Genomic DNA, 22333 nt, shown 5'->3' with positions numbered 1-22333 from the left:
AACTTCGCCAGTTTACATCTCTCTCCCTCACTCTCACCTTCTCTCGCTCACTCTGCTCTTCTCCCTTTTACATCTTCAGCTATTTTTGGCCCTCTCTCCTTGAGTACTGATCAAAAAGTTTGGTGCTTGAATTTTTTTGTCAACATAACTATTAGCAGCAATAATTAATCATTAATGTCTATAATTTTTGTATTACTGTTATAATTTTCATTGCTTTTTAACATGCTTCAGGTTATATTTCTATGCACTATTCCTCACTAAAATGTGATAATGAATGTAAACCATCACCAGAAAAAAGGACAAACAAGGCAGAACACATAGCAATACTATGAAAAAAACTTTTACTTTGTAAAATTCACAAACAGTGCAGTAATTATATTAACTGGGGGAAACCCATCAAAACCACAAAAAGACAGAATATACATGCACATACTCCTCAATCACCATCCTTTAATCTTACAGAATACATGTTCCAGCTAAATTTACCCCCCCCCCCCTCCCAGATACAATTCATTCTTTATAGGGAGAAGGAAAAGTGGCAGTCACTCATCAGTAAAGGGGGAAAAACTAAACTGCATGAGAAACACAATGTTTTAAAACAAAATTTGAGATTGGGAATGTTGAAGTAGCCGGAAATGATTCATTGAGAAAATTAGTTACTCCCTTACATGTTCAACAGTAATTTACATATAAAACAAGAAAATGCAGAGAAACAGTTAAATGAGAATTCAAGCAAACCCTGACAGGTTCATTATAGAGTGTTACAAATTCTAAAAAGTTGTAGTAATTATGCATACAACTACATGGAAAATTAGGAGCAAAGAATTTTTTAAGTACACATGATCTAAGTTCAACTTCCCACAAGTTGGACTGGGCATGATGCCTTCTATCATTCAATCACTGGCCATAAGGAAAGGCATTGGTGACAATCTGTAAAACTAAACATTACAGGCACAATAACTAAATGGGGGAGCTGTCCCAACTAAAATTTACAATTCACATATCTACTAAAAAGAACATTTTAGTACAGATTTATTCATCACTTCTTGTCAAACTAATTTTACCATAGCAAAAAATGTAATTTCATCAAAACAAAGTAAATGTATAAAAAACAGAATATTTCCAATAAAAAACACATAAGTATGACAAATTTTGTCCTCTCATGGAAAAAGGGCACATCATATCATCTCTAGTCAACATAGATTACATACATAACCAAGAGTAATATGAGTTCACTCTTCTGTGTACCTTGAGGCTGACAACAGAAATACTAATACCATTATATATATTAAAAAATAATCTTCTGAATGTATGTACAAATTAAACAGGCGGTTCTTACTCGGAGGCAAAGTTGCCTAGTCAGATGGAGCAACAATTTCAAGAAAAAAGATTTGCAAATCAATAAGGAAAATGTGTGAAAACCGAGTAACAGCAAGCTGAAATAAGTTTGTAAACGAACGTGTGGCCAGGTGTTGTAATATAACAGAGAGATGGGGAAAGGCCTGACAGAAAAACAGACAGTTGTTTTGCAAATTATTGAGCAATTTCCGTAGGAATCATTATAATACAAAGTATCAAATTCTACATTTAAAAACAGTTTATATTCTAATAGATTCTGTTAGAATCACATGAGTGACAATTGCCAATCTCATGTTGTGTATTCTCTAAGGTGCACTTTTTGAGAATATCATTCACAGAAAGATAACGCTTCGATTTGGCAGTCTCAGACCAAAATGTAGTCACACAAGTGTGTGGTGTGACTGATTTTTTTTTTTAACACACTAAACTATTTTCTGTCAAACTTTACATTCATGTAACACTTTTCACTACCAAGTTCAAGTGCACTGTAATCGATTGAACACATGTTGAAATTACACGTAACTTGTGACAAACTTTATTTTCCATAAGTAAACTTAGGTAAAAACCATTTTGACATGCAATGAAGAGATATATGTAACTACATGTAAATGCTGCACAGCTACATGTATGTGGGAGTCCAACCTCACAAACATTACAATCAGGGTTCACAGCTTTTCGATAAAACAAATTCCCTGATTATACCCATTCCCAGGTTTGCATGTTTTCTATGTCGTTGCCGTGAAATACATGTACATGTATTTCTGTATAAAAACAATAATGTACGATTCAGTTGGTACTATTACACAGGCATGTTATGGCCTCCTTTCTCCCCATACAGCCATCATTTTCTCACCTTATACAGCAAGAGGTTGATATGTTGATATATAACAGAGTCGGACTGACTACCATGATTTCGACTTTTGGGCTGATCAAAATTCCTATTTTTCCCTCGTTTGAGGCATATTCCCTGATTTGAGGTACATGTACTTTCGACTTTTGGGTCTGATCAAATTCCCTGATTTTTTCCAAATGGAAAAAAATAAAAATAAAATCCCTGATGGGCTGGGAACTCTGACAATTGTAGTAGTGTACCCTAATGTGCCTGCGCATATTAGATGGAATACAATAACTGCATTGCCAACTCCCACAGATGTAAAAGAACATGTAGGATGCTACTTGCATGTAGGATCAAAATAAAGACAAATTACAAAAAAATGGGCCCTTCTTTTGTAAGAGAGTGTTCCTACTTTTGTCTGAAAATTGGTATCCATTCATAGCCAGTTGTAAGACTTTGGGATTTTGAGGTCCTTTTTACATAGAAACTAATAAAATATGAATATAAATTACATCACTAATTCAATTAACAACCTACAATTATCAGAGTATAAACTGCATCAATAAAATCTTTCGGCAGTGTTATTTCTGTGATTCTGGCATCTGAACATCAAAAATTTACTTCCTGATACAGTAGATCAACACCAGGAGTGAATGGGAACACAAAATAACTGAAAATACAATAATGTATATTTCCTGTCTCAAAAATATCTCAAATACTTTGTCCATAACACATATGACTTTCATGTCTAATAATGTATTGGATCTTCAATCCCACAATGTATGACTTGTTGACACTTACAACAACCTGTTGGCTACATCAGTGAAATTTTTACACATGAGGCCCATTTACGTAAATGAATTTGCATAGGTAACTATCCAGCAACTACGTTGGATGCATCTCCTTCGTGAACTTTTATGCTTAACATTTAAAGAGAAAATACTGCATGTGTTCGTAAGGAGTCCCTCACCATAAGTTATGTAACCGTAATGACCTCTCATCCAATATGAAGCGCGTCACCTTTCTGCAAGGTAAAGTAACGCTTGTTCTCGTCTTGAATTCATATACATGACATCAATGAATAGAAATCATATACTTTTTAGAGTCAATTCTGGAAGTAATGTGATAAAATCAAGTATTATAAATCTGTACCTCATCAGTATCTTTCTGCAAGTGAAACATAAATGGTCCACATATAAATTTCAATTACTGTAGTATTCATATAAATGACATTGAAGAGACCATGTTTGTGGTTGGGGGTCAATCACCAGAAGTTACATGGTGACCTCTCATCCAACCTGAAGCTAATTAACATCTTCCTAAGAGGTGAAGCTAGTCGTTGCACGAGAGTCAATTTCAGCACGAGGAGAACAAGGTACTGGCTGGGGGTCAATCACCAGAAGTTACATGGTGACCTCTCATCCAACCTGAAGCTAACATCTTCCTAAGAGGTGAAGCTAGTCGTTGCACGAGAGTCAATTTCAGCACGAGGAGAACAAGGTACTGGCTGGGGGTCAATCACCAGAAGTTACATGGTGACCTCTCATCCAACCTGAAGCTAACATCTTCCTAAGAGGTGAAGCTAGTCGTTGCACGAGAGTCAATTTCAGCACGAGGAGAACAAGGTACTGGCTGGGGGTCAATCACCAGAAGTTACATGGTGACCTCTCATCCAACCTGTAGCTAACATCTTCCTAAGAGGTGAACCTAGTCGTTGCACGAGAGTCAATTTCAGCACGAGGAGAACAAGGTACTGGCTGGGGGTCAATCACCAGAAGTTACATGGTGACCTCTCATCCAACCTGTAGTTAACTTCTTCCTAAGAGGTGAACCTAGTCGTTGCACGAGAGTCAATTTCAGCACGAGGAGGACGAGGTACTGGCTGGGGGTCAATCACCAGAAGTTACATGGTGACCTCTCATCCAACCTGTAGTTAACTTCTTCCTAAGAGGTGAACCTAGTCGTTGCACGAGAGTCAATTTCAGCACGAGGAGGACGAGGTACTGGCGCAATGTTCTCTGGAAGATGTGGAATGATGGGATCTTCTGGTAGAAATTCGCCCATTTTCACCTCAAGCACTGCAACCATAACTTCCCAGAGGTAAGTGTAGTCCTTGTCTTCTGGGACCTTCTTCCGGATCCACTCCTTAGTGTGTTTGGAGAACACATACCGATATCTCGGGCTACCCTTTGGTGCTGTACCTCTCCTTGGGCACTTGACAGTGGCTTGTTTGGTTTCCACGTTGTGGTTGTGATCCAGAACAGCAAGCTGGGCACGCCCAAGCATTGCTGGATACTTAAAGTGGAGACGCTTGGGAGCATATTTGAGATACAGGTTGTGGTAAGCCTCTATGGACCCTGTATGGCAAGCCTGGGTTAGGTGTCTCATGTCCTTGACCAACCTGGTGTCGAATAAGACTTCCTGGAGAGCTGTGTGCGCCTTGGATCCTGGAACAAACCATTTTCTTGCCTCGATCTCCTCTTCGGTGAATTCTCTATGTGCGCAGTTATGATACTGGTCACAAGAATTCCATTGATGTATATTACATATGTGATGGGTGATCGACTGGATCATTTCAATGATCAAATCCGGATCTCCTCTACAATGTTGAGCAGCCCACCAGATATGATTGTTTATGGCCTGGGTCCACTGACAAAGCTCACTACATTCTTTCTGCTTGGACTTTGTTATTAGCCGCTTTCCTATGGATTTGGTGAGATGCCAGACATCAAATTGGTGGATGATGTACGGGTAAAGTTCCCTGAGCATCTTACGGATTCCCGTATGCCTGTCGGTTGCTACTGTCGCAACGTTGATGCCGTCCTGTAATATCTTCTCTAATGTCCGCTGACAACCGATCTTCTCCATGGCAACAGAGCTTGATGCCTCAGTCACCTGGACAACGGACATGTCCAGGATTTTGTTGGACTTCATGTCAATAAATGTATATGTACAGTATTTGGCGTTGTATCCGGGACTGTCACACCTCCCATCTCCGCACAAGACTACCTGGTCATTTCTACACTTTACTTCCCTTTTTACAGAAGAGATGTTTTCTTCGTAAAAGTGATTTATGGTGGGGAGGAGGGCTGCATTTTGGATGGAGTTGAAGGTGGTGTGGGATAGGAATTGGAGGTTGAGAAGTTCCGCAAAGAATCGCAACTGTTCATAAGTCTTGCCACTGAGAAGTATTGCAGACGCTGTCAGAAGGTTGCCAACTGGTTGTTTCCCAATCTTCGGTTGTGAAGACCATTTGAACACGTTTCCACAAAAGCATGTGAGGTCTGCTACAAGCATTGTGCCCACACAGTACTTCTTTATCTCGCATATCTGTCCAGAACCACACTTAGCACACTTCTGTGAATATAACAAAGTGTCAAGACATTCCTCAAACACTAGAAACTTCTTTTCCTTCACATAGCGAAGCTGTGGTGGCTCATCTTCTGGTTCTGAGCTGGAGGATTCCTCATCAGAAGGTAGGTAAGAAGGGTCACTTGATGTGCCGGTGTTGTAAAGGGAAGTTGAACTAGAAGAACTATCTTGCGACGATGTTAGTTCATCAGAAGATGATTCATCTGACATCGAAGAATTCTTGGGAGACAAAAGAGGTGTCAATATTTCACTGGGCTGAACGTGCAATTCTGATTCTGGTGAAGGTCTAGGTGATATTGATACCGATTCTTGAGAGGTAGTTACGGTCATGCTGGGTAATGGTGGTCCAGGTGCAGTGGGTGGGGAGCCAGATGGTGATTGGCTTGGTGGTGGAGGTGGAGGCATAGCCATCGATGGCTCGGTCAAAGGTGATGACCCTTGAGTCTTGCTGTTGAGTTTACTTTTTGCACAACATGGCCACACAACTGGCAACTGTGTTTGTGGGTAATTATGGTCAATGTTGATAGCATCAAAGTCTGGAGGCCACTGTGTGCTCTCCTCCCTCAGTCCATTGTCATCAATGTCTTCAAGGCATGTCTGTGTGCTTGAGTCTGAAGATTGGAAGGTTCTTTCCTGAAAAGAAAATGGAATCATAGATTAGTTCCCTAAACTTGTAAACTAATAATCAAGATAACAATAGCACAAACTCTGAACGTACTATTTACAATGATGTTGATAATTAAAAGTTATTAAAAATAGCTGCCAATATTAGTAATAGTAGCAGCAGCAATGCTAATACTTCTATCACTAATATTATACTAACAATTATAATTATTGATGTTATCATACAAAAATAAAGTAACAAAAACATATAGCAATTACTAAGATAGATATATTCTTTTATTGAATCAACAAAATTTAGAGGTAAAATTTTAGAAAAATTGCCCACAGTTCCACCATTCAGATCATTTTAATGCGGGAGGAAACTTGTGCACACGTACAAGTATAATGAATGCCAGAAATTCTCTTTATTCAATTTATTTCAATCATGTCTTCATAGATAATTAAATTTGATATAAATATTCAAATCATGATGTTGCATTCCCAACAAACTCACAATTTGCTCAGCTCTTTTGACAGAAAACCAAGGATGTTCATTAAATGTGTGGTTAATCACTATCCAAGTGTACTTCAGCACATTGATGAAATCCAAGTGCTCTTTTGGACAGAGAATGTCTTACTATAATAACTAAATTCTATGCTCTCTGAAAACAAATTGTATGAAAATATTACCCCAGAATGTAACTTTTGAAAATGAATCCAATTAAGACACATTCATGTAAGAATTCCAATTTGAAATATGATTCCACATGGAAATTACTGAAGAAAATTAGTTTATTTTCCCTTGTGATTCCATCAAACATTTTATTAGTCAACATAATTAAAATTAAGGGAATATTACCTTATCGGAGCACATCTTCTTTTTAGATCCTCGTCTGCGCTTCTTACGAGGCCGAGATTGTAGCGAAAGGTGGTCCTGTAAGGATTACAATAAAGTACATGTTAGATCATTCAATTATAAAATTGATTTTGACAAGCTACACTGCAAAGTGTCACATTTCTAATATGAAGCTGGTTAATAACAGATAAGCTTTAGTACAGGAGCATCTTTCTGGTACCCAACCGATTCTCCCTTACGACAATAATAATTTGGTAATAAAGTATTCAATGTTCTAACCTCACCTCAGAAGACCCCCTCCCCCCTTCTTTGAATTAGTCCACTTTATATTAATTCAAGAGCGTGTACACTGATAAGAAGTTTTACCTTTATAGGGAATGAAGGAGTGAGTTCTTCATCGCTAGTAAGTTCACGCTTGCTACGGGCTGGATAAGATTGTGTTGGCTGTAGTATTTAAAATGTGGAAAAAAATATGAATAAACAATGAACTGTGAAAGTGATAGGCTACTAATAATAGTAATGGTGCAATGCAAAAAAAAACAATTTTGTATATGCTACAACAACAAAGAAATATGATACATGATACAGACAACTGTAACATGATATCATGACACATTTTTTTACCTTTCTCATCACATATCTCAAATAACTGAAATTTCCATTGAACTAGGAATTGAATGTGGCAAAAATATGAATAAACAATGAACTGTGAAAGTGATAAAGCTCCTAATAATAGTAATGGTGCAATGCAAAAAAAACCCATCTTTTATATGCTACAACAACAAAGAAATATAATACAGACAACTGTAACATGATATCATGACACAATTTTTACCTTTCTCATTACAATTCTCAAATAACTGAAATTTCCATTGAACTAGGAATTTAGTGTACATACACTGCTTATTGTTTTTTTTTAAAGACAAACCTTTGATAGGGATGAAGGAATGTGCAGTTTTTCAGCAGACTCTCGAAGCTCGTCATTAGTTGGATGAGAATTGGTTGACTGTATAGAACAACAAAGAGAATAAAGAATGTCAATAAAATCATTGTATTTCACTGGAATCACACATGGAAAAAAAAGCATCTTCATGTACTTATGCATCCCTGTTGTCGTGTGAAACAACAATTAATTCATCCCTGAACACGTGCAATTAACATTGTTTAATACTTTACGGTTCAATGAAGTTGGTCCTTATTGTCAAATCTTTAAAAAATGAAATATTGTATAATTCAAACAATAAAAAAAAAAACGAAATAGTGAGGAGCATCATCGACTCTCATTTGCATGTCACTGTTGTTGTAAGTTGTGCTTACATGTATCACTGTGTTGTGAAAAATAAGCGAAACTTAAAAATGTCATAACTTTCTTATTTCACATCCAATTTTGATGAAATTTTCAGCATCATGTTTGTTTGATTATTCTCTATTCAAATCGTCATTTTCTGGGATGGACTTGACCTTTAAATGCTGTTCAAACAACCATTACAGGCATGAACTTTCATCTATTGTGACAACCGTTTTAACAGAAGTTAAAGGGCAAGTTCACCCTGAAGACAAGTTAGTTCTACATATAGCAGAATAATAAAAAATATTGAAGGTTTGAGGAAAATCTATTCAAAGATTTCGTTAATTGAAGTTTTTGGTTTCTGACATAAACAAGAAGCTGCCCTATGTGTTACGTAATATAAAATGCATTAATTTAATTTTTTTACTGGCTCTTGAAGATTTATGTTCGTTTCCTTTCATGATCAGTGTGAAGTGATATGTCTATTGATACACAAATTGTGCAGTAAAAATCATTTTCAATATTCTGAGAAAATGACATTTCATTGATTATTTACCATTTGCGAGGTAAGAATCCTGTTTGCACATGACGTCACAATTCAAACAAATAAAATTTAATAACTTTTTTATCCTTTGATGGATTTGTCTCACACTTTCAGCAATATTTTTTATCACATTTCTGCTATTTTTACAATAAATTTTCTGTCATGGTTAACTTCCCCTTGAAACAAAAAGAGCTCCCCACAAAAGTTGATGAAATTTCACACTTTTACATCCAAAAAATGATTATCATAGTTCATTCTATCATTCCCTTCTTTCTTGACTCTGTACTTTGAGATGAGGTCACTCAAGATAAACATGGAAGTCTACATGTGGGACCACAAAAAAATTGGGCTGTACAAACTATAAGATTCTTATTTAATAGACCTTAAGTCCTACACTTACATTTTATTCCAAAGGGGCAATTCCAAGCAAAAGTGGACATTTCCCAAGAAATTTAATTGGCTCTATTTCAAATATGGATCAATTTTTTTCTAATCAAAGTCATTTTTTCTTATGCATCTCCTTATAAGAAAATCTAATCCATACAAACAATTCTACACATGGGACTACATATATTGTTTTGTACATGAATTTCTATTTACGAGAAAACTATTGCTTGTTTGCTAAAATGTTCCTTTGGATAATCTGAAGATCATCATTTTACATCATATCAAGAGAAAAATTTTAAAGTATAAGTTTATTTCACGTTGCCTTTGTGTGAATATTTCGGATGTCACTCCGTAACTGGGTATGCGTTTATGTTTTACATGAAAAATACCGTCCACAAATTTGTTGATGTAATGCAGCATATTAAAGCTAGAACAACATATAATCCAATCAATAACTCAAAATTGTGATAGCCATTTAAAGTTCAAAGAATTTGACCAATATGTTTTCTCTTCAAATATGCAATGTCAATTTTACATCACAATGTAACCATGTTCATGAATATTCATATCTCATTAAATCAGGGGATCAAAATAACAAATGTTATTATTTTGAAAAGTGGGTTTCAGCAACTAATGTCAGGTAACATTTCTTTGCAAATAATTGTTTGTACATGTATAAGCTAAAATTTGTTTCTGAATGTCACTCATTTACCTTGGAGCTGTCCAAAGAATAAGCCAAATGTAAGTCCTTGAATCATTAACATTGAATCCATTTATGCATTTGGGCTCATTTTCTCCACTTGAAAAAAAGCACCACTCCAATATCAAGTTTTCCTTTACCCATAATGCACTACCAATCTATCTTGAAGGTGATATTGATAGGATTTTTATTTTTCAAGTCCAGAAAATGAGCAACACATGGTACGTGTACATGTACATGTAGTTCATCTCTTTCAGAGTTGAGAAAGAAGGGAATATTTTTCATTTTGTAGATTGTTTCCAACTACACAAAACTAAAGTCAGGGAAAATAGGAAAATTACTGGCTGTATCCTGGATTAACGATATTAAATGCGACATTTCAGCAATTTTGGGGGAAGGTTTTTATCTGAACCCCACCAGTTTAAATAACATATATAGCGTTAAATGTATTTAAAAAAAATAAACGTAACAACTTAAGTTTACATAGGGAGAATATTACGGCAAAGCAGGACTGCAAATGATTTATCTTCAGATGTCCTGACAAAATCAAAATATGACATATATCAGCTAAATAAACATTTGTCTGCAGTCCCATAAATTGGACATACGTTTCTGTGTGCAGTGCATATGACTCACTTATTACAATGTACATGTACATGTAATTTCTCTGACAATTTAGTGATTCCACAATCCTTGGGTGCATTATAATAAATATATTAAAGCAAAATGTATTTTTCCTATATCTACATGTACTTTTACATGTACATGTACATGGGTAAACAAACCTCATTTCACACGAGAAAAAACAATGAAATACATCATGTAGTGACTAACATCATGCATGTAATTTGCACAGCTTCCACCACCTCTAACGACCCTTGTTTTATTTTACCAATTTCATACATCTCCATTTAGCACAAACAATCAAGAATTTTTGAGAAAAAAATTCTGTAGAATTCTTTTTTAAATTCATTGCTAATTAAAATTATTCAATAATTGAAATGAATTGTGAAGAGTGTTAGATGTATATACTACCCACTTCAAGCTTTAAAATGAAACCAAAATAAAGCCTCTAGCCCCCGGTATACCAGTTATGTTTAAAATATGAAATGTGACTTTCACAGACTCGCATGTACCCCACCCCCTTAACCAATCTCGCCATGTCTTGCTCTATCAATCACAGTGTCATGAATTTATGTGCTATTGCGCTAGTTTTTCAAAAATGACAGGGTATACATTTTATTTCTAGCTTTAAAATGATACCAATTTTATGACAAGATCTCTATGTTCAACTGACATATTCTAAAACCCCATGAACATTGAAAAAAAGTGCAACGAAACCACCATTATGTGGGGCAACTTCAAGACTCATGGGCATTATACATGGAAGTTAAAAGATAGGGGCAAAAGGTACATATAACTCCCCATATTTTTTTCCAATGAAATGTGTAATATTCTTACCGGTGCAGGAGATGCAAAAGCAGAGGTGCATGTACGTGTAGATTGGATGTTACTCGGAAAAGTTTGTTCATCATTTCCACTGGTTGGTGCTGACAAGACTGTTTGGATATACTGAAACATAAAATTATAGATTATTGGTATTATGATATATCCAAGTTACCCTATCGTATGTTATCAATTTGTAAGGTATCATACATCAGAAAACTTGATGGCCTACCTCCCCCCGATGCCTTTTTGAAGGACAATTTATAGATACAAATTATTATTTTTAATACGTGATTATAAATAATTAGTATTATTACTGTATACTAATTATTTATAATCATGTATTAAATGTTAGTATTTGTGAAATAATAATTTTTATCTATAAATTGTTCTTCAAAACAGCATCGCTAATCGGATGTACCTCATAACGAAGCGGTTCAAGGGTCACGCTGTATTGTATTTGCTTTGTTGACAAATGGATTGAGGGATCTCCAGGCGATCGGTCTGTTATAAAGAAACGTCTTATTTTTATATATAGTGAATTTTTTTTATTCCTTTATACGCATTAGGCGCATGAAGGTTCATAAATAAAATTCACCCCTACGAACCGATTTAACCCTCTAACTATGGATTTCCTAGGGAAATCCATCTTTGTACATGTGTCTCATGGCCGGTGGTTCAAAGCTCTATGTCTGAAGAAGTTTATGTCAAAATATTAAGAAATATCAGACATGGAGTCCTCAAGGCTAGTTTGAAGTTAGTTGATCTGTTAAAGGATTTTTGAATTACAAGTTATCAAAAAATTGAAACGGGGCAGACGTGGACTGCGGGGCGGACCATTAAAAGACCCGAACACATTAGCTCTCGCATTAAGTACAGTGAACATAAACATTACGGCCAGGGGTTTTGTGTGTGTGTACCGGGTAATCAAAATCCCATTTACAGTTTGTGGCCTCCCCCTCTCTCTCAAAAAATATAAAATTACAACATAGAAAAAAAAAAGCAAAACAAATTACATGTACCTGAATACTGTAAAGAATTTGTAATGTAATTCTTCAACAAGACAGTATGCTTAAAATGCCTGTACTGATTTAATATGAAATCCAATAACATCAGGAATTACATGTAAATGCAATCTAAAATTAGGAGGACCTTACTACTGCAAAAATAAAACCATGCTAAGATATCACACTTATTTTATAACATGGACATGGAGGAGATAATATTATTAAAATAATACAACAAAAACAACTTCAGTTCTTAGTTTTCACTAATATAAATCTAGGCCCGTTGGCATTAGTGCAACTAACCTTGCATTAGTGCGAGTACTATACATGTACATGTAATTGTGTATGATGTAGGCCTATAGGCTATAGTATAAATGTTATAAAGGCTACGCTGGCCTCGCAAATTTCTTCAAAATCTGTACCAGTATCTTGCCATTGCATTGGTACCGGTATGAAAATTAACAAAAACAGTCAAAATTATTCACATTTACTTTTTTAGAGTCTTGTCTAATTCTGCCGGTAGGCAGCTCTCTCTCTCTCTTACTTAGACTTAGAATGATCCCTCCACTGTTTTGGAGCTTTTAAGATACAAAACGAGACCAAGATACAAAGCCAAGCCTAAGATTCTAAGTTACAAAGCGCCAGCCTACCCTGTCCCTAACTAGGCATGACTGACTGACTGAGGCCTGTTTCTCAACACCGTTTTACATGTAAGTCTTACTTCTTGACTAAATAATCGGGGATACGATGTAGTGAGCAACTTGTCCCCGCAGGGCACAGCCTCAGCTCGGGACGGGTGCATGTGCACTGTGCAGCTGCAGCAATATGTCGGCGAGGATGCCGAGGCTTTCCCTCACCCTCCCCATGGCACGGCCATGGTAGCGCGGTAGACCTGCCGAGGCCGAGTATTGTATACCGACGCGACTGACTGACGTTGCTTGAGACGATCGTCGTGCCACCTCAGTGCAGTGCAAAGATACATACAAGCGACAAAACAGGAAAAAAATCATTATACTTACTTTTTGAGCTTCTATCCTTGCCAATCTCTTCTCCGTACTTTCCCGGACTTTCGGCTGGGGGGCATGATGGAGGAAAATTGAAGGGACAGCATCCAATTTCAGTCGTTTTGGGGTAGCTTTCCCAGGCAACTCTATCACGTTCTTCTCAAAGCAGTCCTCGGTAAAGTGCTCGCTACAAACAACATCAATTCTCGTGATTTTGTAGGAAGGCTTGTTGTATTTCTCTACCTTTAGTGCAGCCACCCATTTTTTAGAGATTTCTGGCCTCTTCTCCGGATCGGGAATGCGGTAAAAGCTGCATTTTGCGCCCTTTCCTGACCGATTTCGGCAGCCAAACGCCTGGCAGTAAACCATCCTGATCAGCTTAGTCCCATGTGTTATCCACTAGCAATATATCACAAGCGCGCGCTAGATCAGACACCGAGTTGTACGTTGCTGACGTCACAACCCCCCACGAAGATATGGGGAGTTTGAGCAAGATGGCGACCTCCACGGGTCTTTCAAATATCTAAATATTGATAACTTTGACTTGGCATATCATGAGAAATAGGAAACCGTTTTGCCTCATTTTTATTTTATTTTGATCAGTGAAATTTAATCAATGATACTATGTGGTATTATATTTTGGGTTTCATTCTCCTTTAAGGATAGTTCGTCCATGAAAAAAATTGACCAGCAAAAAAAGGATTCCAACCAAAAATTATGGACACTTCGTCCATGATGAAATTTGGTGACAAGCATTAAAAATTGCCTTCACTTTCATAGGGGCCAAACTTTTGTTTTTAATGGCATTTTAACATTACACATTTTAACTGTGCCTCTCAAAGTGGGTGGGGGGGGGGGAGCGGCTGTGCCCCCCTTGGATCCGCCAGTGCATAAAAGAAAATACTTTTTTGTAGGCATAAATTTCCTTTGAACATTTTGTTTCATAATCATGAACATAAGCTATATATATGTTGTTCTATCTGATAATTAATTCAAGAAAACATTATACTAATGGTAATATTATAATAGTTGAAATTCAACACATACCTTCGTTGAATATTGGCGTATAAACGGGGACGCCAACATTCGGTAACGGGTCTGTAGATGAGACTACTGGCGACCATATATTGCTCTCAGTGACGTCATTTATTTGATAAGGCACAGCAAATACAGAACCTTAAAAGGACAAAAGTTTGATATAATAGATTCTTTTCTCAATACACCTAAAAATATGCAATGTCATAGAGGCACAACATAAATATTCAAAACGTGTTCTGTCGTCAGCATGGTATATAAGAAGGTAATCTAGATAATAATCTATAGGGACCTACACTGCCCTTATAAAAAAAATTGAATGGTATACCATTGAAATACCATACACCATACACCATTGAAGCACCATTGATATACCATTGGAATACCATTCGCACAGCACCCATCATACACCAATGGTATACCATTCAAGCCCCAATGGTATACCATTCAAACTAATTTAAATAATTGGGACGTTACTATTACCATATTCATGAGCACCATTTACCATTCATATACCATTGATCAAACACCATTCACCATTGATCTACTATGGCCACTATAGACAGGTTTACCATTGACCACCATTCAGCCACCATTCACTGGCCTACCATTTACCATTCAGCCACCGTTCACTGGACACCATTGGTCCACCATTCACCTTACACCATTCACCATTCGCCTACCATTCACCATACACCATTCACGTACCATTCACCATACACCATTCGCCTACCATTCACCATACACCGTACACCTACCATTCACCGTACACCATTCGCGTACCATTCACCGTACACCATTCGCGTACCATTCACCATAAACCATTCGCCTACCATTCACCATACACCGCACACCATTCACCGTACACCATTCACCTACCATACACCGTTCACCATTGCCCTATCATTTACCATACACCATTGACCTACCATACATTGTACACCATTGGCCTACCATACACCGCACACCATTGACCTACCATTTACAGTTCACCATTGGCCTACCATACACCATACACCATTGACCTACCATACATTGTACACCATTGGCCTACCATACACCGCACACCGTTGACCTACCATTTACCGTACACCATTGGCCTACCGTTCACTGTACACCATTGTCATACCATACACTCTATACCATTGGTCAACCATTCAATTTACACCATTGGCCATACATTATAGACCACAAGTGTACTGTGAATGGTAGACCAATGGTTTACACTGAATGATAGACAGTAGACCAAAGGTGTACAATGTATAGTAGGTCAATAATGTACAGTGAATGGTAGACCAATGGTGAACAGCATATATAGCTCGGGTTAATGGTAGGTTTGATAATGGATTAAGTATGCACAAGAAAAAAATGATGAAAACAGTTATTTCAAGAACGTCAAATGTTTTTACTATAAGAAGTTTAAGTACAGCATAAATGGAACACAGTATTCACAAGTATAGACTTAATAATTAAAGCACATAAGTTATGAATATATATGACTTTGCTCCTCGTTGACATCTATACTCTGTCAATCTTGGTATCTAAAATAAACATGTATCAAGACAGAGTTTAATTGAAAAACACAACAAATGAATAACATTTCCAAGAATAAACATGTTCTCTCTGATGGCTTTTTACGTGGATTGAGTACTTGGCAAAACCACTGTTCTGCAAACAAATAACCTTGATTTTAAATCTGTTGTGTGTAATTGCTTTCACACAGCTACTTCAATGACATTAATAAAATATTTGTTTTACTAATAAGTTCAAGTACAAAAGAGTGGAACCCAGTATTGACAAGTACATGTATGGCATAAAAGCACCAGCATTATGAATACATGTGACTGCACGACTCTACAAGAGGTCAATGATTGCACTCCACATAGATATTATGTTAATCTTCCTATAAACAAATCTAAATGTAAGACAGAGTTTGGACAACAAACTGATGAACACCAAATTTCGAAGATTAAACTCAAAATGTGTGATAGCCTTCACATGGCCAAATGATTAAAGGTAAAGAGTACCAAACTTAGAGGAAATAAATATCCCCAAAAGGGGGGGGGGGAAATAGTACCTCCATAAAAATAGAACCTCCTAATATTTCTCTATTTTCTTTTCACCTAAAAGATATATCAAACGGCGTGTTTCTACATAGAATCGTTAAAAGGTATTACCCGCGTAAGTATCCAGAATCCTGGAAAACTTTCCTGTAGAATTTTGTAGAAACAGACGCGATGCAGTTTATTGATAAACTGCTTCAAGCAAAATATGGTTTCTCATAACCATCTCTGAGAGGTGGTTATTGCCATGTTAATCCGTTCAACTTTTCTGTAAAAACACACGGCAAAATAGCGTATCGTGTCTGGCGGAAGTGCTTAATCCCAAAAGTTCAATTTCGCAGTACATAAATTTGCACATTCTGGCCTTTTCGATCTCGCCAGCTGATCGTGCAACACGTATACCTGCTACATTGAGTGAGATCTACCACAAATTTTGAAAATTTTCCTAAGATGCAATTTTGGACATATGTACAATGCAACGTGAGGTTATAGGTTGAATTTTCCGATTTCCGCCGTATTTGCAACGCGAAAAGCGAGTTAATCAGATTATTCGGTTTGTAGAAGCAGGTTGGTTTAAGGGCGATAAGGTTTTTCGAGTCCGGAAAAGATAAATCGTTTTTAATGATTTTCTGTAGAAACATGCCAAAAGTTTATCATAAATACATTAAAGATACGTAAAGAAATAAATAATATCTATATCAAAAATAGAATATATAGAATAATAGAATAATAAAGAATATATCATGAAAATAGAAAAAAAACTAGAAAAATAGCGACATCTTTTTTTAATATTTTGCAAATCATATAGAAAATAATTCTTAGTAGCACATCTATTTTTTTAACTATTTCCCATAGTTCAAATATACAAGATTCCCACTTATTTCTTTTTTGTCTATTTTTGTTATGTTGAATCAGATGAATAACTCAACTATGTGTGAGAAATAATATAATTTTTGTCTTACACAGTATATCAGTAGTCAATCGTAATTTTTTACAACCTAGCTTTGACAAAATTTGAATTCATATAATACAAAAAAATATATAAATTGGGATCTTGTATATTCATGAGGACTTGCAGAGAACAGTTTTACCAAAAAATAACAACTTTAATTCGTCATAATTTCGTTAATCCTCATTCAATTTTGATGAAATTTTCAGTGTTTTTTTTTGTCTGATGTACTCTTTGAATTTAAATCACATAACTTTCAGTCTAGAGTACCTAGCCCTTCAATCAAATGGGTTGGACGACCGGTTACATTTTACATATAACATAGTTATAAGGAGAATGAAGGGTCCATAGAAAGAAAGCATGAGGAAAGGGGAGATTTAGGTAGGAAGAGAATTAATCAGAAAAGCATAATGTTGACAATTTCGTTAAAATCTGATAATAAAGTCTTTGATTTGAAGGTTTAGCAACATTTTGGGAAAAATTACTGGTATGTGCACATGATCGTCAGGAATATGTGTTAGGCTTATGTTATAAAATGAAATCATAATAATTTCATATTTTCGTACACGTGTGTATGATATGTCCCACGTAGCATAAAATGATTTCAAGCAATGCATGCGTTTACATTAAATAAATCTTCACTCCACTTTTTAGTTCTTGGAGGTCAAAATGTGAATAAACATGACTTCTTGTTATAAAATACAAAAGAACAAGTGGGGGTATGACATCAGCTTGTTAACTGTGGGTGCGTCGTGGTCTAGTGGTTCTGACTCTCACCTTTCAACAGAGTGTCGTGGGTTTGAATCCTAGCAATGGTGTTTTCCTTCAGCAACACATTTATCCACTGTGCTGCACTCGACCAAGGTGAAGTGAATGCGTACCCGGCAAGATTAATTTCTTGCAGCTGTAATAAGGAATATGGGATGAAAACAATGCAAAGGACAGTACGTCAGCTACGGGTTCAAAACATCAATGCTTGTCGTGCGTGCAAGCTTTCTTGAGAAATTGATATATTTTTCTAAAATATCGAGAAATTTGCATAATACACTACCCTTCAATTGAATAGTACCAATTAACAAATATCAACAAAACATTTTGTACAATATGATAAAGAAATTCATGTTTAACCATAGATTAGCAGAAAATAACCCGTTATATTAACGGGAGGTTGCCCAAATGATGACAAATACCATACCACATGCATACCTGGGGCCAAAGTGTCCACCCCCCCCCCCCCCCCCGCCAGCATATTGATTTTTTTCCAGGGGGGTGTTAGAAAGGACGTGTAATCCTATAAATGGGGATGACATTTGGTCTTTTTCAGTATTTTTACCATTCCTCGCAGGTTTTTTTTTCAGCTATGCCACTGCAGGAGTACAATCTGTTTTATTGAATGAAGCTTTGCAATTTTTTCCACTGAAGTGAATTCTTACACAATTACCTTTCACAAACTCCAGTTGTTTTCTTGTAAACGGTTTTCTGTGTTCAACACCTGTAGTTTCCTTCCCAGATAATCCTGGACCATCTACATTATCATCCAGTGTATCCGTCGTCCAATCTTAAATGAAATAAAATCAATTTGAGTGTTGGAAAATATGCATGTGCAGATAAAAACAAAAATATAATACTAATATAGTATACTTTCTTTAAGCTCCAAAATGCAATGATTCACTCATATACAGCATCATGATAATTTTTATTTCAACATATACAGCAAATTTACTTGAAAATATGTTTGAAATTGATGTCACAGAAATAAAATTCCCCCACCAAAGATTTTCTGTGTGTGCATGCTGGAAATATATAGATCAATATAACACAGTTACTCTGCTGCGTAACGTGTTTTGATCAGCAATCATGTAGATATGCAAGAGAAAATTATCTAATAGAAAAAGAATGATCTGAAGTCATATTTCCAGAGCAGCAGTTTTCAAAAGGTAAGCCTAATCAATTAATTGATAACATTCAATATGATTTTCTTTTCTTGGTATTGACAATCACAGTAACGGATCCAGATGGGCACAATTGACCTGTGCCCCCCCCCCCCCCTTGAGAGCAATAGTCAATGGCCCGAATTCAAAAAGGTGGTTTTGAAAACCCCGGTTGAGTCCATGTTTTATGGAGATTTCCTGTATAAATTAAGCTTATTTACAGCGTATATCAAAATATGTCCAATGTTGATGCGCGCTTTTGTCACAGTGCGCCAAATTGACGCCTGTTGCCGTGGTTATCCACGCTATTTTAATCACGAGTCCACTGTTTTGAATTAACGAGTCCACTCTTCAAACAGTGGACTCATGAATAAAATAGCGTATCTAACCATGGTAACAGGCGTCAATTTGGCGCACTGCGACAAAAGCGCGCATCAGAATTGGACATTTTTTACACACGCGCCAGATACGTGCTAAATTAAGCGTAATTTATACAGGAAATCTGCATACACCATGGACTCAACCGTGGGTTTTCAAAACCACCTTTGTGAATTCGGGTCAATGTGTTTAATGTAAATATGGCGTCTTTACACAAGTGTGTCCCTCCTTTTGAAAGTTACAGCAAATATTTCTAACGGAAATATATACCGTGTTTACACTTAATCGGCTTTTTCATAGCGTGTAAAACACGATTAACTTGCATCGGCTCGCGGCTTGTGCAGTAACCAATGGCCTAATTGACACTTTGACAGTCAATGTCATGACAGTACTGCACTGTACAGCATTAATTTAACAAGTCATTCATTCATAAATTCATACCGGTATTCAGAGATGGTTTTGTAAAACATTGAAATATAGATATCAGGCCATACGAGCGAATTACTACTCAATGACAATGCTCGGCTCAGCTCACCTCAGCCTATACAAAGCATATTAACGCACCCATAATCCATCTCGCCAGAGACAGACGTGTCCCGGCCCGCGCCAACGGGGCAGTGGCGGTACGGTGGCAGTGAAACCCCGTGGCAGTACAACGACATCTAACAGTAACACTAACAGTAACATTCTAGAAAATCAGGCCGAGCCACTAACTACGAAAACAATATCAAAGAAAATTGTTATCTAACTTACTGTTTAGCGTATTCTGCGAATGGATTTGAAGTCGCTGTCCGAATCTGACCTGTGTTCCTTTAGTTTATGATGAATTATAGACGGACTTCTGGACAGCAAAACAGTGGTTGATCGGGTTCTTTTTTCAAATATTGCAATTGGCGGTTACATGCGTACGTGCGCGCGCGCGTGCGAGAACAACACTTACATACATAGAGCGAGCTAGCTAGCAGCGCAGCCAACACATCCCGATATTGGGGGGGGGGGGGGGTAAATCAAGACCAAATCAGGGGGAGGGGGCTTCTTAGCCAAGATACATCCCGATATGGGGGAGGAGTGAATTGCATGTAAGACCAAATCAGGGGTGTCTTTTTCTTGATTGGTTCTGGCAGTTGGCAATTAACCATGCAGTCAATTTTTGCCACTGCTTATCCTTTGAAAGGATCTATGAAAAAAATAATTTTGCTCAATTTTTTTCTGTTCTATAATTCCATGTCTTTCTTTTTTTCTTTCCATTGTCTTTTTTTCTTTTTCCTTCTTTTTTTCTGTTCAGTCTTTCTTCTTTTCTTTGTCTTAGTCTTTTTCTTTTCTTCTTTTAAATTTATTTTTCTGTTTTTCGATATATATATTTTTTACTTATTTCTTTTTTCCTTTTCTCTCTTTGTTTAATTTCGCTTTTGTTTTGAATTGCAATTGAGAATTTCGTTCATTAGATTTTTTTCTGTTACATATTGTACTAGCCTGGCGGCAGGGAATTTTGATACTGGGGGGGGGGGGGCAAGACAATAACAGACAAATCATTTCAATTAAGCAAGTAATGGCCGGCCTAGAATAGCTCTCCTCTTTATAAACACCATCCATGAGTGAGAAAACATAATCAAAACACAATTTGTAAAGAAAAAAAAAGAGGAACGGTTTATGATCAAAAGAAGTAGTAGCGATATATAAATTGGCCGGGAGGGGGCTTTGGTCGTTGCAGACCAAAATCAGGGTCTGTCGATGGGAATTTCAATAGGGGTTGGGGGAGGAAGACAACCAACAGTGAATTCATTTTAAGCAAAATAATGACCTATGGGACATTGCAAGAAATTTGCAATTGAACGCAAGTCAATTTCAAACTCCAAAATCAATTGAAAGTCTTACTTTTCATTGCAAACTTGCAACTGATTTATTGTTTCTTCCATCAATAAATCTATAAATTGGTTTACTTTAGATGAAATTAGTCTATCACTTGTAAATTTGCAAATATTTTCTTGCAACACCCCATAGCTCTCTTTATGAAAAGTGGCCATAATTAAATAAGAAAATTAATTTTAAAAATAGAACAAAACTTTCAAGAAGGGGGGGGGTTACATAAAAAAACTGTATACCGTACAGATAGGAGAGGTGGTGTGCCGTTCAAATTATACCAAGAAACAAAAAGAGAAAAGAAAGGATGGTGAAATGTACAATTTTCTATTTAGTACAATACACATCTTGTTCATGCTCTTTAAAACTTGCATGTTTTAATTTCAAGATTTTTACGGTAAATGATGATTATATTCTTCCCTTTCGGGAGCGGCTGTGAAATAATTTGTCCGTTGATATTAAGGTACAATAAAAACCCTTTTTATCAAATAAGATTTCATTGACTCCTTTTATTTTTGCACTCAATGCATCAGATACAAATTTAGAAGGTAATATGTACAATTGTAAAATATAACAAATTGTATTTTAAGCACTGGTTCAATAATATTTAAACACATATAGGCCTTTTATTTAATAAAGACAAAGACAATTTAAAAGAATGCAACAGACCATGTTTGCCATCATGAGCGAATGGGCCTGATTTGGGGAAGCTGCTC

At 36.5% G+C, this 22333-nt stretch overlaps 1 protein-coding gene and 1 long non-coding RNA gene across 2 annotated transcripts; both read right to left on the bottom strand.

Annotated features, from left to right (window-relative positions):
* Positions 1-324: 324 nt before the first annotated feature.
* Positions 325-13845, bottom strand: LOC135154545 (uncharacterized). The gene is made up of 6 exons (XM_064101110.1): positions 13417-13845; positions 11406-11516; positions 7954-8031; positions 7392-7469; positions 7029-7103; positions 325-6199 (listed from the first exon to the last, which is right to left on the bottom strand). The coding sequence occupies exons 1-6, from the start codon at positions 13768-13770 to the stop codon at positions 4139-4141; spliced, it is 2757 nt and encodes a 918-aa protein (XP_063957180.1). The 5' UTR covers positions 13771-13845; the 3' UTR covers positions 325-4138.
* A 3462-nt stretch (positions 13846-17307) lies between these two features.
* LOC135154544 (uncharacterized) lies at positions 17308-20615 on the bottom strand. Its single transcript, XR_010293926.1, has 3 exons — positions 20511-20615; positions 18890-19006; positions 17308-18352 (listed from the first exon to the last, which is right to left on the bottom strand). It is a non-coding gene; the product is annotated as an uncharacterized LOC135154544 (long non-coding RNA).
* Positions 20616-22333: the final 1718 nt, after the last annotated feature.

Source organism: Lytechinus pictus, chromosome 6, assembly GCF_037042905.1.
Source record: "Lytechinus pictus isolate F3 Inbred chromosome 6, Lp3.0, whole genome shotgun sequence".
NCBI classification, from domain to species: Eukaryota; Metazoa; Echinodermata; class Echinoidea; order Temnopleuroida; family Toxopneustidae; genus Lytechinus; species Lytechinus pictus.
The sequence above is the reverse complement of the archived record's forward strand: the minus strand, read 5'-3'. Positions and strand labels throughout refer to the sequence as shown.